The sequence below is a fragment of the Eleutherodactylus coqui genome, chromosome 1, assembly GCF_035609145.1.
Source record: "Eleutherodactylus coqui strain aEleCoq1 chromosome 1, aEleCoq1.hap1, whole genome shotgun sequence".
NCBI classification, from domain to species: Eukaryota; Metazoa; Chordata; class Amphibia; order Anura; family Eleutherodactylidae; genus Eleutherodactylus; species Eleutherodactylus coqui.
Genome location: NC_089837.1, coordinates 469,890,147 through 469,907,185, shown reverse-complemented (window position 1 = coordinate 469,907,185; position 17,039 = coordinate 469,890,147). Strand labels below are relative to the sequence as shown.

At 43.9% G+C, this 17,039-nt stretch overlaps 1 protein-coding gene across 1 annotated transcript; it reads left to right on the top strand.

Moving 5' to 3' along the window:
* The first annotated feature begins 8,108 nt into the window (after positions 1-8,108).
* On the top strand, positions 8,109-13,360 carry SPACA6 (sperm acrosome associated 6). Its single transcript, XM_066594017.1, has 8 exons — positions 8,109-8,374; positions 10,102-10,176; positions 10,389-10,466; positions 10,577-10,609; positions 10,712-10,789; positions 11,186-11,289; positions 11,397-11,556; positions 11,781-13,360. Exons 1-8 carry the CDS (start codon positions 8,164-8,166, stop codon positions 12,089-12,091), a joined length of 1,050 nt encoding a protein of 349 aa, XP_066450114.1. The 5' UTR covers positions 8,109-8,163; the 3' UTR covers positions 12,092-13,360.
* Positions 13,361-17,039: the final 3,679 nt, after the last annotated feature.

Here is a 17,039-nt window from a genome sequence, read left to right as displayed (position 1 = left end):
GAAGAAAGTTATCTAAGATATACCTACGGTAATTAGGTCAGAGTAAACCAGACCTTCCAAAAGTTTGGAGATGAAGGGGAGATTCGAGACAGGTTGGTAGTTGGTAACAATATTATTTATTGAGGTAATTCTGACCACACTCTTTATGTGCCATTGGTTATGTTGGCAGCGTCACTTGAGGAAACTCTGGCCCTATTGTAGTTGCCCAGCGGGTCCTACAGAACATTCACAGCAATACTTGTCTTGTTACACCTGTCTATGTATTGTCCTTGGACATAGAAGGTGCCGTCCATAGGAGAGACACTGTTTCTCTCTTTCTCTCCACTAAGCCCTGTCAGCTAGTAACCTATTGGCTGATAGTCAGCTTCATACTCACTGGTGCAGAGTTCAAAGGTGAAAAAAACAATAATACAAGTCCCTATACAGAGGGGGAGGAGTTGAGAAAGTGCAGGAAAGAGAAGAGGTGATAATAAAAGGAGGAGACAGTGAGCAGTTAGAGAGATGCAGCCAGGAGTGAGAGTTTGTATTCAGGTTGTGTCGGAGGAGGAAGAGGTACACAGACAAGAAAAAGCAAGCAGTACCAGCATGTTCTTTACATGGTCGAGCAAAGTCTCATTCCGCTCCCTTGGTGATATGCAGCAGATAGTAGGAGAACCTTTCTGAGGTCGGTCTTCTACAAAACAGTGAGTCTAAAACTACCCAATGAACTCAAAGCCAGGAATAGTCTAATGGCCACTTTTCACTCTGCTTCATCTGCACTTTACTAAACTTAAATCATCCCTTCAGCTAGAATAACTAGTGGGGAAAATTGCCTTTCAAATCAGTTCAGAGAAAAGAAAGGAGAGAGCGTTAAAGTCCGTTCTTCATCAAGTTAATATTTCTGTATTCTACTCTGTGTTCACTCTACTGCATACTGCTGTATCCTCTTGTACCAATTCCATGTACCGTTGTGGAGATTGTGAATTCAGTTGTTTTGCTAAATATCAGCTTAGTAAATCTGCGTACTCCCAGATTACTATCACAAACTACTGGACTCGTCTCAGTTATTTCATCAGCATTCCATCCCGAGGGTCCAGTCGGAGTATTGGCATCACGCGTGACAAAACAGGCCTTCCTGTTAAGTGTACCTTGGTACATTCCCTGGGTCACTGCACAACCCCCGAGCATAGCATTTTGGCGCCACTGTCGGGAGGGACCACAGAGCCACTTGTGACAACCCTTCTGCAAACCTCGTGGTCTCCCTCACTTTGGCGCTTGGCACGACTGTTGCACTACTAGCATATTTTATAAGGGAGACTTTGCTGGCAGTGTAATTTGGTCACTCTGATAGCGCTATTTGCAGGAGACCATGGCTGTCATACCACCGTGAGTCAAAACCACAAGTACTCTTTCAGATGTGGTGTTCATACTGTTTTAAATGGCACCTCAGGTGTGAATAAACCTGTAGCAGTAAGGTGCTATTTAAAAGTCTCCCTGAAACTATTTTTCAGGCCTCATCCACACAGGCGTCTTTTTCAAACATAATAGGCGCCTGAAAAAAACGTGTCTATTAGAACAAATGGATTCCTATAGAAACGTTGAGATTAAGGAAATTTAGACGTGCAAAAAACTTGCACCTTCAAAAGATAGGACATGCGTGGCTACAATGCACGCATCTAAGGTCTGTACTGCGTGAAAAGATACAATCTGACCTATCTTTGGTGCGAGCTGCGCAGGAGTCTCCATAGACTCCTAAGGGAGCAGGAGTTTAGCTGAGTCCGACGCTCCGAAAAGAAGATTACAAGTAATTAGGAGGATTTCTCAATTTTTATGCGCTCAACACGAATATGACAGTCAAAATGCAAAATTGGCTCTATTTTTTTGTAATCTGCAATAATTGTTTACATCACGAAATGCTTGCCAATAGTAATAGGCCAATGGTTAAGAAAGACCTGTAAAAAATCAAGTCATAGACTACGTCTTAGATCTCTTTGCCTGTCTCTTTTCCAACTATTCAGGAGCATCTCTGTGGAGTGTCCAGCAGTCGTCAGCCAGCATGGATGTGTCCAGCAGTAGTCAGCCAGCATGGATGTGTCCAGCAGTAGTCAGCCAGCATGGTAATGGACCGTTCTCCCTGGTATCTTTGTTCCATTGTTGCGATATCTACATAAAAACATTGGCCATGGTCATCACTAACTGTAGTGGCCCAGTACAACAGAGCTCCTCCTAAATGGTGTGTATTCTCAGTGTTGCGTTGTCAGTGTCTTTCATGTTGCAAGATTGGTGTGCGTTGCATAGCTGCAGCACTGAATGAGTTAAGTGTCTGGTATCTGGATGACTGTCTGGTATTGTATCTTTTTGTCCGTCACATGATGATGCTTGAGATATGTGTTCTGAGTCTGCGCGGGAGAGAGTTCTCTTCTGGTTCCGGCGGAGACAGGAGTGCAAGGCAGCTGTCTGTGGGTACCTTCAACTCACAGACAGAGAATAGAGGAGGCTGAGAGAATAGCCTAGTGAAGGAGTTTGTCCTTTCATATCACTTGTTAAGAAGCTGCTGAAATTGTTCTCCTGTTCATGAAGTTAAGTAGAACGACCAGTCGCCTGTGTGTTTCTGGAGGCTGTGTTTTAAACAGTACCCATGTGTGTGTGGATTTACTCCATCACCCAGGAATCCTCCCACGGAAGATACACAGGAGAGGATTTACTCCATCACCCAGTAATCTCCCACTGTGGAAGAAACAATGGCGTCACGAGACAAAACAGGACCCAAGGTAATCTATTCTTTGGTTTCCCCTTTATTAACCTGCCCTCGGCCCTTGGACTAGTCACCGGTTACCCTCCGGGTGGGAGACAGTAGAGCCACTGTGACAAGGCCCAAACTCTACCCCACTGTCTCCTAGGCCGTGGCCCGCTCCTCGGTCACTGCACCAACCATACCACAGTTGTCTGGAAAGAAATCCAGATGGAAATGAAAGAAGTGGATCTTTAGAGACATATCACAGCCAAGTTTCTGACACTGCATCAGCATGTCTTGTACGAGTTCCTTGTAGTTTTTTGCCCTAACATTCCAGAAAAGGTTTGTAGACGTTAGGCGAAAAGCATCCCATGCTTGTTTCGCATCACCCTATATATGAAATATCTTCAAATATATGAAATATCTATAGGATAGATCTTTAAAATGAGAGACAGTAATATAGTAATATACATATTCGTGTTCAGCACATCAGGATACTACAGATTAGGACCTTTTTTAAGGCCCTTTTAGACAAAAGGAGTGTCGGGCAAACGATGCCCGACACTTGTCCCCAAACATACTAGCTCCCGTGCATCTGCACGGGAGCTAGTATCGCTGGATCACAGTGGGGAGGCTGCAGGAGATTTCTCTCCTCTCGCTCCCCCATGCCTCTCCATTGACATAACACAATGGCCGTTCAATACTGAACTACCACTATTTACACTGGATGCTGAGCAATCAGCTCATCGTCCATCATTTATGCTACATAAACAATGGACGATAAGCTTATCGTTCAGTGTAAATAGCGGCCATTCAGTAGTGAACGGATGCTGTGTTATGTCAATGGAGAGGGGAGGGGAGGGAAATCTCCTGCACTGCCCCGCCCCCCTGCTGTGAGCGAGCCAGCACTACTAGCTCACGTGCAGCAGCACAGGGACGAGTTTCGGGCATCGTTTGCCCGACAGTCGTCCCATGTAAACCCAGCTTAATTCAGTTACAATTTCAGTGTTGACCAGTGTAATTTGCCAGATGCCACACCCATACCCACTTGCATCCCATTTCTCTATGACTTTCCACTAGAAGAGTATTTTATACTTTTGACCCAAATATATATTAGAACAGTGGTTCTCAAACCTTTTCAGCCACGGAGCCCTTTTTGAAGCAAAAGTTTCTCGTGGAGCCTTAGGCTGGGTTCACACAGGGCGGATTTGCCGCGGTTTTGCCGCAGCAGATCCGCCCGCGGCAAAACCGCCCGCGGCTGCTAATCTCGGGATTAGCCAGCCATGTGGATGAGATTTCTCAGAAATCTCGTCCACACGGGACGGCTAATCCGCTGCTGTAAATCCGGTTGAAACTGCAGCCGCCGCAGCCGCGGTTTCCAAAGATTGAGCAGGTCTGTTTACCTTTCCTTTTTTGTTTATTTACGTCGCGGCCCCGCTCTCCTCTATGGGAGCGCCAGCCGCAACGAAAAAGCATGCGGCCGAGCCGCTTCAAAGCCGCCGCGGCTTAAACCACGGCGGTTCTCCCGGCGGAAATCTCGTGGTTTTTGCTGAGGCCAAACCGCGAGATTTCCGACGGGAATCCGCCCTGTGTAAACCCTGCCTGAAAGTGGCACATAGGGTGTGGCCAAGGGAGGGGCTAGGGGCGTGGATTATAAAAAGTACAGGACCTTTAAAAAAAATGCTGGAGCGCTGCATGGGCTATTGGTATACATTATATTTAAAATTAACATACTGCGGAATTAAATCCCGCACCACACGTCAGTATCCACACGGGTTTTGTGCAGATTTTTTCCACAGCGTGTGGATGAGATTTTCAATCTCATACACTTTGCTGCTACAGCTACTGTGAATTCCACAGCAAATCCGCCCCATGTAGTAATAGTGACCCCCTATACTGGTGGCCCCAGTAGTAATGGTGACCCCCGCAGTGGCCCCAGTAGTAATAGCGACCCCTTATTGTGGACCCAGTAGTAATAGCGTCCCGTACAGTGGCCCCTGTGGTAATAGCGTCCCCTATATTGGCCCCAGTAGTAATAGGGTCCACCATTGCCACTCCAAAAGTGATAGGGTCCTCCATTGCCGCTATGCTCTTCAGATGCAGGGAAAGGAATGGGTTAAATTACTTACTACACACAGCCTTGCTTGTCTCTGCTGCACCAGATCACAGGCAGCCGAGAGGTAAGGCTGTGAGAATAGGAAGTTGCTTAACTCCTTCACACGGGACGGAATTGCCAGCGGAATGTCTGCAGCGGACATCACACTGCAGATCAGCCCGCAGAATGCCTGCCTCCAAACCCACATTTAGTGCAGGTTTGAAGCGGCTTACATCTCAGATTCCTGTGCAGAATTCACCACTCATTGGGAGGGGGGGAGGTCCACAGTCGAGACAGCGATACGATTGACATTTCGGGGATTTGATTTCCGCGGCCCAACAAAGATTCCGCATGGGTTTTGTGCGGGTTTTTCCCACAGCTTGTGGACGAGATTTTGAAAATGTCGTTCACTTTGCTGCTATTGTAAATGCAGCGGAATTTCCATGCAGAAGGTCCGCACCGAAATTCCGGTGCAATGCCAGATTTGTGCGGCGGGGAAATCCTTCAGCCCCAAAGTGATGCAAGGCTGTTTCCATGTGTGGAAACGCCTCGCAACCAGGGATTTCAGATCAATGGCGAGGGCGATATCGGGCCGTGATATAGAGCACTCCAGTGTAAAGGAACCATTGGTCCCTGCTCTACTCACTGCTGTAGCGGTGTCCGGACAGGCTGTACTGAGGACCTGCGGTCGGCATAGCAACGCGGGTAACATGATTGGAGCCGGCTCATGTGATTTGTGTTGCTATGCCGACCCCAGGTCTGGATGTTGCTTTCATCAGTATAGCCTGTCGAGACACCATTACAGCGGTGAGTAGAGCGGGGACCTAGACCCTCTATCGGAGCCCCTGACAATCACTTGCGGACCCCAAGGGCTTCACGGGGCACACTTTAGTAAACCCTGTATTATGGAATTATTTGTGACGTAATTCCTAGAGACAACACTATATGGGGTGCAGAGGTTGTAGTCACACCCAGACCCTTGAGCCTTAGATGGTCAAAATATTTCCCTAGCCCATATAATGAGACCAGTACTTTATGTGTCATGTTATATTTGGGGGACCCTGTTAACCCCTTAACGCCACAGGATGTAAGTTTACGTCCTGGCTGGGGGGTACGTAACACAACAAGATGTAAACTTACTTCTGAGCTTGTGCTGCCCCGCAATGGGAGCCAGCTGTGACTGATAGCTGGCCTCCCGCTGTAATAATGGGGATTGATGAGAACAGCCAACCCCTCTGTTAACTCTCTACATCCCATGATCAATGTACATCGCTGCATGTAAAGAGTTCACAGAGGGATTGCGCTGTAATCGAGGATGGACAATGGGTTGCCACGGCAACTGTACACCAGACACTAGTGTCCGGGCCTGCCATGATCTGTGATCACTATCGTAAGCGATAAGGCCTTGCAGTACACAAATACTGAAATGCATTATCATTGTGATCACAGCTATTATGGTTCAAGTCCCCTACAGGGACACAACAAAAAATGGGGGAAAAAATTAAAATAGTCTAAAAAAAAAACCACAAAACAAATCCTTTTTTGCTCACTTTCCCGTTTGTATATAAAAAAAAATAACCCCCCACATATTTGGTATCATTGTATCTGTAACAACCTGCACAATAAACAGAACAAATTATCCTGCATGACAAAAACCGTTAAACCTCGCCCCACTTAAATAGCGAGGGTGCATTCGGCTGTATAGGATGTGAGCATGTTGTGCATTTGGAAGCCCAGATCCTGCATCTAAATGTGCCACTTGTAACACTGAGATCCATTGGCACCATGAAAAAAAGGAGTTTGCTGCTCACCCACAGGCCTTCGCTGGGGTGAACTGGCACACTCCAACAAATTTGCAAAATTGGCAGATGACGGGGATTGGCATTACAGGATTAGCACTGCTGCAGCACAACATGGCCTCTGACCACCAGGGGGTTCTCTGCTCCATTAAGAAGGGGAATAGGAGCACAGGGCAGGCTAGACAGATCCTGTAGTGGGGTACTCAGTTACTAGGGGGAAAGACAGGGCAATCTGCCACGAAGACCGGGATCGTCAAACGGTGTGTTGTCTTCCTGGGTCTCAAGTTTGACACATCGCGGATAGGGTTGACAAATTACTGGCAGGGGCTGGTGAGGATCCAGCCGTCATGGTACACATTGGCACCAATGATAAAGTTAGAGGTAATTGGAAGGTCCTTAAAACAATTTCAAGGAACTAACATGTAAGCTGAGGGCCTCCAAAGTAGTATTTTCTGAAATACTGCCTGTACCACGTGCCACAACAGAAAGGTAGCGAGAGACTAGAGAGGTAGACTAGAGAGGTAAACAAGTGGCTCCAGAGTTAGTGTAGGAAGGAGGGGTTTGGGTTCCAGGAGACTTCGGCTGACTTAGCTGTCGGCTACAGGTCCTACTGTAGGGATGGGCTACATCTCAATGGTGAGTTTGCAGCTGTGCTCGGGAGAAGATGAGATATGGGGGAAGATAATGTAGACAGGGACCTGACACTAAGTAATGCAAATTTGGGTGGAAGGTGGGAGGGGTTAGTGCAGTTAGAACTGGCAGAACAGTTAGTAGGGATATACGTAATATAAAAAATAACCAAAACCCTTTAAACTGTATGGTGACTAATACTAGAAGTCTGACCAATAAAGTAGAAAAACTAGAAAAAATAATAACTGAGGGAAACTATGACATAGTGGGAATACTTGAGACCTGGTCGGATAAAAGCTGTGAATGGGCGGTGAACATATCTATGCACTGATACTGCACTAAAAGTAGACTGAAGGAACAGGAGCGCGTCTAATCTAACAGCTATCTGTAATAGCTATTAGGACATAGCACCAAGGAGACACCAAAACAATAAGAAAATAATAAATGAACAGAAAGGTCTAAAGCCTGTGGCTCTGATGGTGAACCACAGGTATATCTGTGCAGTATCTGTTGCACTCTGAAAGGGTAATTGGTCAATACTTCTGCCATATTACCACCAGGGTCAATTTTACTAGGATAGTTATATGAATTCACCCCTGCATTTAAACATCGTTACTGCATGGTGCAGGAATTCATAAGTCCTAGTACTGTTCTCAATATCACTTAGTTATGATCAAGTCTCCTTCATATACCTATTAAAAAGTGGAGGCTACTGTCAAGGAAGGGTATCTGTTTATCCTTTGTCTTTTACGTTTTGTATGTAAGTCAGCCCATATATGTTTTTTAGAGCATCTTTAATAAAGAATCCTCAAGTTTTTAGTCTGTAACTGTGAAAGGGTTTTTCTAAATTATTATAGACTTTTCCGTCTCTGTGAATCTTTTCTTCCTTGGGTTCGCAGGTTTAAGAGATTTTGTGACAGAACATCATGTGCTTCTCTCATTCCTGTAGTCTGCTGCTACAGGTTATACTTCTTCTTCGTGGAGCAGAGGTAACCACATCTTGTTTCCACTGCTTCACTACCCAGGCAGACAGAGCCAACATATGTAAGTATGCCTTCTTGCTGGGCAAGATGGAAGCTGAAGACTGTTTGCAGAGACTTCAAAGGGGTTTTAAACCCCTGACTAATATCTTGATAGGTAACTATTATCAGCTTCTATTTCTCATTGTTCCCTCATACTATACAAACAATATGTATGATCTCTAGGCTGAACTATTGTCCTGCTAAACTTTACTTGGAGCTCATTACCTGCTGTCAGAGCAGGAAATCTCTTCTAAATACAGAAATGTCCAAAGTTTTTGAGACTGACACAAATTTTGATTTTCTTTACTGCTTTGGTGTTTTTAGATCTTTCAGTCAGATGTTTCTATTGTTACCGAAGTACAGTTCTAAGCATTTAATGAGTTTTTAAACTTTTATTGACAAATACATCAAGTTTAGGCAAAGACCCAAGATTTACAATGTTTGACACATATGTTTCAAGACTTCTACAACTCGCTGGATATCAGCTTCCGGGCCGCATTCTGACTGATCACAACCCATTCTAGTCTAATCAGTGCTTGGAGTTCATCATAATTTCTGTGTTTTTGTTTTTCCACCCGCTTTATGAGGATTGATCCCAGGTTCTCATTTGAATTGAGATCTATGGAGTTTCCTGGCCACCGACCCAAAATTTCAATAATTTTGTTGTTTTGCTCCATCATGCTGGAAAAAGGCATTGTTTATCACCAAATTGCTCCTGGATGGTTGGGAGAAGTTGCTCTTGGATGGTTGGGAGACGTTGCTCTTGGATGGTTGGGAGAAGCTGCTCTTGGTTGGTTGGGAGAAGCTGCTCTTGGTTGGTTGGGAGAAGTTACTCCAGGTTGGTTGGGAGAAGTTGCTCCTGGATGGTTGGGAGAAGTTGGATGATTGGGGGAAGTTGCTCTTGGATGGTTGGGGGAAGTTGCTCTTGGATGGTTGGGGGAAGTTGCTCTTGGATGGTTGGGGGAAGTTGCTCTTGGATGGTTGGGGGAAGTTGCTCTTGGATAGTTGGGAGAAGTTGCTCTTGGATGGTTAGGAGAAGTTGCTCTTGGATGGTTAGGAGAAGTTGCTCTTGGATGGTTGGGAGAAGTTGCTCCTGGATAGTTGAGAGAAGTTGCTCTTGGGGGATGTTTAGATATCATTCTTTATTCATGTCGTGTTCACATGAATGGTTTGAAGATGCTTTGCTGTTGGCATGACACAGGACTCATGGTAGCACTCCCCTTTTCGTCTCTGGACAAGCATTCTTCCAGATGTCCTAAACAATCTGAAGGGGGCTTCATCAGAGAGAATAACTTTACCCAAGTCCTCTCCAGTCCAATCCCTGTACTTCCTGCAGAATGCTGTCCTTGATGTTTTTCTTGGAAATAGGCGGCTTCTTGACACCAAGCCAGCCTCCAAAGCCTTCACTGTGCGTTCGGATATACTGACACCTGGCTGCTGCAATTCCTAAACAGGCACTGCACTGGTGTTGAACTCATCCCTTAGCGGAATTCTCTTCAGGAGACGGCCCTGGCACTTGCTGGTTATTAGCAGATCATTTTGTAGCAGGGCTGAAATTCAGTGGAAATGGGATTTTTGTGATTAAGTTAATTTTCATGACAAGTAATGACTTTGCAATTTATTGCAATTCATCTGAACACTCTTCATAACAATCTGGAGTTAATGCAAGCTGCCACCATAAAATCTGAAATGGCAGACTTTGTGAAAACTAAAATTAGTGCCAGTCTCAAAACATTTGGACACAACTGCAATGTTCATCCAGAAAACCCCATCTCCATCCTAGAGCACTTAATATAATGTCTGCAGGACCTGCCATATATCTCATGTGTCTTCTCTTTGCAGCCTTTTCCGAGATAGAAAGCATCACAAATTATCTGATGACCTTCGAGAAGGAAGTCAAGAAAAATGACACTTTATGTAAGTTTCTCAAATGCCAACAATTTTTCCAGCATTGCGAAACATGTCATCCCTGAATTCCGAAGCAAAATCTGCAAATTAACAGCGTGGATTTTGGGGTTAAATATTCTGCAGGAGGGTCATGCGGAATATTCCGTCCTGCGTGAAAGGTCCATCTTGAGTTCTCAATAGTCAATGTCTATTTCCTTCTGTTTCTATCTTCCTTCTTCTAGATTTACCACCAGCTTGGGCAGACCAGTTTGAGAAAAAAATAGCCGATTTAGTGAAAGGCGTACAAGACCAGGTGGCAAGTAAGTGACTACAGATCCTTAGATCAAGACAGTGAAAATATTCCATACTTTGTCATTTCTTGCCCCAACAGCATTATTTATCTTTGATTATATCTGTTTCTTTCCATTAGTTCATCCAGTGACACCATGCAAACCTCCATGCGGTGAGTAACATGATTAGACAGGATCATGTGTGTCACCTCTGTTATATACATGGTGGTGCTCATTGTTTCCAGACATATAACCCCTCTTTATCTTCCCCCTAGGCTTTCAAAAAGCTGCTCGTACCTTAAACTGCAGCACATGTCTTGATGAGGATTGCTGGCTACCGGTGTCCTGTGCCCGTAAGATCTTTTCTATCACTAGTTTAGACATGAAAAAAAGTTTGGTCCTGTGTTAGCCAGTAGAGCAAAATGTGATTGTTCCCAGGCAGAAAAACCAAGTAATCTTGTAGATATGATAACTTTTAATAGCTAACAAAAATACATAATGTTATAGTGAGCTTTCCAACCTACTCAGGGTTCTTCCTCAGGCATAATGATAAAACTTTCCTCAGGCCTTTTTTCGTGAGGAAGAACCCTGAGAGGTCTGAAAGCTGCCTATAACATCATATATTTTTGTTAGCCATTAAAAGTTATCATATCTACAAGATTACTTGGTTTCTCTTGCTGGGAACAATCACATTTTAGTTTATACATCTGGTGGCGTTAAACCATCGTTTCCCTTCTCTTTCTTTTCAGTTGAAAACATGGATGCTACAGAGGCTGAAACGATCTTCATGCCCTGTAGGATAACATTTATCCTTCCTGAAAATGTGCAAGTCATCTGGAAGTACGCCAAAGCTGTAAGTCGTCAGGCTACATTTACAACCATTCCATTACTGTAGATATCTGTAACCCCTTTCCCTGTTCCGACTGTCTTCTCTGATGACATCAATGCTTTCTCTTTCAGCTCAGGGTGACTGATATGAGTGATTTCGTTGAGATCTACAGAGGGAACAATCTTTTTTTATCCTTTAAACCGGTAAGGGTCAGCCATATTGGGACCTATGCCTGTGAGATCATAGATGAAGATTATGACCTGATACTCCGCAGATTCTATTATCTGAATGGTAAGGTGTTCTAAAAGTTTTCACTCTCAAATTTCCTCCTTTCTTGAACATTCGGATGTGTTATGTAATGTACATACTAGATAACAAGTCTCTTCTGTCTCTGCTCTGCTCTTACAGTAAAGAACTCTTTTTTATATACCCTCTCTGTTTTGGGTTTAGCACTGCTTATATAGAAGATAACATTCTCCTTATCAGCTTTTTTATTTTTATGTCTTGTTTTTCAGTGACACAGGCCAAAAACTCCGACCGGGTGGCTCAGTTTCTCAGTATCTTGGGTGCAAAGAAGCCATCTCAGATAGCGAAGGAGAAGAGGATAAAACCTAGCCCTTCCACCACAGCAGCGCCCAAGTACACATTCCTCTACAGCAACATCAGCTATGCTATCTACGCTGCAGCTATCTTTATGGTCATCACAATATTGGTCGGATGCCTTGGGCGTTATGCCCTCAGCGTGGACTGGGAAACAAAGTCCCCCAGGAAACATCTTCCCATCCAATCACAACTGGGCCACATGGATACTAAACCTGCATCATAAGATCTCTGCATAATTATAACCCCCTTATCAACCTAACCTTACCCTTAACCGTTACCCCCTGCTCAAAAAAATAAAGAGCCCTTCTACCGAAAAACACCTGCTATTACCAAAAAAATATCAAAAACTATCTGCCACCGCCAAGAAACACCAGAGACCACCTGCTGCCAACAAGGTTCAGAGTCAGAAGTTGGAAATGGAGAGCAGAAGTTGAGGTGCCACCATCACCACCACCTTCACTGAGATTGAGATGCTTTAGATGTGCTACACTGCAATTGAAAATTCAGCAGAACCAGATTAAGATCTCTCTTTTCTTCAGGTCATCCAAACAGGTTTTATTATAACAATGGGTCCAGGAGAACCGTCCAGATCCCAACCTTGTTATATCTCTACCAACATTAATAGTTTAAAGACCCCTCTATACTGCTTAGAACTGCATCTAATGGATCTCCATGTGTGTTAATGGGATATAAGGAACACCATTTCTCCTAAATATTTCCAACACAAAAGACAAATATTCTTTGTGTGTAGTAATTCCTCTAACCTGTAGATGGCAGTAAAGTAACACATGAATGGATTGAACAGACGATGGGGCACTTTCACTACAAAAACAAAACTTTTTTTTCCAACACTTGGTGCAAGTAGTCCTATTTTATCTAATCTACACAAGAATATGTAACGGTATTTGTAACAATAACTATGCATTTTCATATACCATCTAAAATCATCATTCCTAATTACAGTAGATTAAGGCCCTCTGAACACTGCAGAGCCGGATTCAGCAAGCGTCCGTGCATACCAGTCACTTTTCTTTTTCTTCTGTACTGCGGATGGTCCAAACAGCAAACTATCTGGCATGCACCATACAGATTTTATTTTGAACCACTGCTTTCCCGTGTCATTGCCCAGCAATGACGTGGAATCTGTAACCTTTCTGCTATGTGATTGCAGAAGGGCCGCAGATCGGACGGCCATGCGGATTCTGCAAAAAAATGGAGCATGCTGCGATTTTTCCTCCGCTTGTGGAAACTGGTTCCCACAAGTGTGCAAGAAGAATCGATTTCCCATAGCATGCTATGGCCGTGGGCAGGAGCCCTAAAAAGAACTACTCAACAGACTCATGTTGCCTTACCCCGGGTCAGCAAGAACTACTTACAGGTTCCTTCATCACAACAAACATTGTTTTGCTCTGGAACAGTTTTAAGAATTATTGGGCACAGGAAGATGGGTCTAAGGGGCAACTATCTTCCGGACTTTTCCCACCTGGTTTGATTAATAGGTCTCCCCCTATTTTCATATACATATATATATATATATATATATATATATATATATATATATATATATATAGTGCTTTCCCCCTCCAGGTGACCAGCCTCAGAGCCTCTATACAGTTCTAATCTCAGAGGCACCATTCAGTGTCAGCCATTGGCAATCTTAATGCCAGTAGACCCACTACCAACTCTATGCTCCTATACTGTAGAGGACGTCTGACTGTAGGAATAGCGGTATCATCTACTAGGACAGTGGCCTGTGTTGTTTACCGAATCTTAGATGCTTTTCACGTTTGGATGAAATTAACCCTGTATCTCGCCACCACCATCACTACCCATACGTTTTTGCAAAAAGAATTGTGATCTGGTCTGCACATTTTAAATTTTTTTATGGCTTTTTCATTGATCTTGTATTGGGGTCACGAGGTAAAAGGAAGTCTAATTAGGAGGATGACATACATACGGTTAATAGAAGGCGCAAATCTAAATTCGAGGAAGTTAGAATATTCCTATGGGCCCATTCACACCTGTGTTAAAGCTTCATTAAGGCTTTCTGTCTCTTTGTTCGATTATGTAGCAGAGAAACAGTATTAACTAGAGTTGAGCGAACATACTCTGCGGAGCTTGATGCTCGTTCCAGTATTAGCATACTTGATGGTGCTTGTTACTGGAGGGAGTACCACGCTGTGTTCGACCAAACCCCGTTTTGACCTGTCCCCGCATTACCACTTCCAGCTGTGACGTGCCAGTGTGCGCATGTCCACATGGCGGGAGGGTAGGGGGGAGAGAGAGGGAGAGAAAAAAAAAAGCTTGGCACCCGGCGGGTCCAAAACAGAAATGCTCGAGTCTGCCATTGACTTCAATGGGGTTCGTTATTCGAATAGAGCTCTCGAATATTATGAAAAGCTTGACTCGAATAATGAGGACCCAAGCATTTTGGTACTCGCTCATTTCTAGTATTAACCCCTTAAGGACCGAACACTTTTTAGGGATTTTGCCCATGTGATTTTACTGGCCTATTTTTTTTTTGCAGGTTGTTTTTTTCCGTGACATATATGGCTATTTTTTATATATTATTTTTCTTAATTATTTTTCCCACGTTTTTTATTTTTATTAGGGGTAAAAAGCTAAAAGAAACTATTTTTTTCTAAATTTATAGTTATTTTTAAAATGTGTATATTTGTGATAAAATAAAGTACAGGAATGGGTTCCTCATTTTGTTTCGGACGTTTTGTTATATAGTTCGTATAGTCTTGGATTGCAGGGCGCATATGGTGTTGGGTTTAGGTTGGGGTCGGCAGTGGGTCATTTTCTTTTTTATATATATATTTTTATTATTCTGTAATTTTTTTACTTAGTTTTTTTTACATCTATATCCCCCATGATGTCATATAAGACCTCTTGGGGCCATTTCACACTTTTCCACTGTATCTGGGACATTCATATGAGCAGCATCTATAGGAGCCCCAGTTGGTAGTAACGGACCGAGCTCTGACCTGGCTCTGCAGGACCCTGCTGCTCTGCTGTGGCAGGAGGCACCCAGCGGCCATGTGTAATCCTGAAGAAAGAAGGCAGAAGTGGTTAAATAAAAGCTTCTGTCTTTTTTCCAGGTTCCAAGGACCCAACCAGCTCCTGCCACACTGCAGGAGCAGGAGTTTTAATCTCACACTGTATTTTTACTATGGAAGGGATTAAAGCCCAGGACCAAGCGCTGTAAATTTATGACATTTGGTTCTTAATGGCTTAAAATGGAAATAAAAAAATCCTTTTTTTCCCCCCAGTGATTTCAAAGGGTTTTCAAAAGAATGGAAAGAAAACAGATAGCTTTCCATTCTGTTTGGTTTCTGTCTTTTAATGCTTAAACAGATGGGCGTGATTTTGTCCCATTATGCCGCCGTGAAAATCACTGAAACCATTGATTTCAATGGTTTTGTTTTCACTAGCAGTATTCTTGTGCATTAATACTATGCCCAAGAAAGATAAGACTTGCCGTCTTTCTTGCATGTAGTTAATTTGCCTTTCACTTGCATTTTTCAGCATGATAAATGAATCTTTTTTTATTCCGCTTGGGTTCTTAATCTTCCCTTCCCTCCCACTATTTCCACATGTCTCCTGCCTTCTTCCCGTGCTCAGAAATAAAACAATGCAGAAATGAAACAGATGAAAGCGCATTGCCCTCCATTTTTTTCAGTCTCCCAATGTCTACAATGTAAAAAAAAAAACAGATGTATTCTTGTTCCAATTTTTTTAACTAAAAACAAAAGTTCAGCGTGCCGCGCTTTGGTTCTAGTATAAAAAATGGAATGGAGAGAGAAAATTGAGAAATGGATTGGAAGTGAAGGTCTTCAGTTTCAATGCATTTCTATGGGCAGGAAAACTGAAACGCTTTCTTTCCTTTTTGCTGCTCCCACAATGGGAAGTAAAAGCACTAGTTGTTCAGTCAAAACAACGGAACCGAATGGAACAAATTAAAAGCTTTACCTATTGAAATCAATAGGTTAAAAAAAACTGATCCATTTACTTATGTTTTAATTCAATTTCTCCCAAAGATGGAACAAATACTGGATATATTTGCTAGAAAGAATATGAACGTTGTGAAGAAGACAAACTCAGCATTATAATTAGAGATGAGCGAGCATACTCGTTAAGGCGATTTACTTGAGAGAGCATCCCCTTTTTCGGGTAACTGCTGGCTCGTCCCTGAAGATTCGGGGGGACCGCAGGGGGCGGCGGAGGGGAGCGGGATGGAGAGTGAGAGAGATCTCTCTCTCTCCCTGCCAATCCCCTCCGCAACCCCCCAGCTCACCCCCGCGGCCCCCCTGAATCTTCAGGGACGAGCCAGCAGTTACTCAAAAAAGGCGACGCTCTCTTGAGTAAATCGCCTTAACGAGTATGCTCGCTCATTTCTGATAAGAATCAAATATTGCTTCTGCAGTTTCCAGGTGACAGATGCATTTACAGGTGGATTTCCCCTTTCACAATCTGCTGCAAAATCTGGAATAAATCTTCCAATTAAGCCGTTTTTTACACGGCTGAGAAACTCGCATGAAATTTGTGCGTTGCGAGACTTAGAAATCTTGCACGAATATCCAAGATAACCCTGTTTAAGCTCTCTGCTGGTATACAGGTTTTCACACCCAGCAGCAATATATCTGCTTTAGAATATCTGTCTGTATTAAAAACAGACCATGTATTGTATAGGCATATAACTTCTTTCTCTGGTCACTCCAATATAACCCCATATACAAGCTTTCACACCAGCAGCCATATGTCCTCTGTAGAATATCTGTCCCTATTAACGGACTATGTATTATATAGACATATAAATGTGATGCAACTAGAGATGAGCGAGTATACTCGCTAAAGGCAATTACTCGAGCGAGCATTGCCCTTAGCGAGTACCTGCTCGTTCGAGACCAAAGGTTCGGGTGCCGGTGGCGGGCAGGGAGCTGCGGGGGAGAGCGGGGCCGAACGGAGGGGAGATCTCTCTCTCCCTCTCTATCCCCCCTGCTCCCTCCTGCTGACAGCCGCTACTCACCGCTCCCCCGCGCCGGCACCCAAACCTGCAGTCTCGAGCGGGAGAGATACTCGCTAAAGGCAATGCTCGCTCGAGCAATTGCCTTTAGCGAGTACACTCGCTCATCTCTAGATGCAATCTCTCTGTCCTGTGCAGAACT

Coding starts and splice junctions, on each gene's coding strand:
- SPACA6 (XM_066594017.1), top strand. CDS start 8,164: ATGTGCTTCTCTCATTCCTGTAGTCTGCTGCTACAGGTTATACTTCTT. Junction 10,177..10,388: donor CAAGAAAAATGACACTTTAT/GTAAGTTTCTCA, acceptor TCCTTCTTCTAG/ATTTACCACCAGCTTGGGCA. Junction 10,790..11,185: donor GCTACCGGTGTCCTGTGCCC/GTAAGATCTTTT, acceptor CTTTCTTTTCAG/TTGAAAACATGGATGCTACA.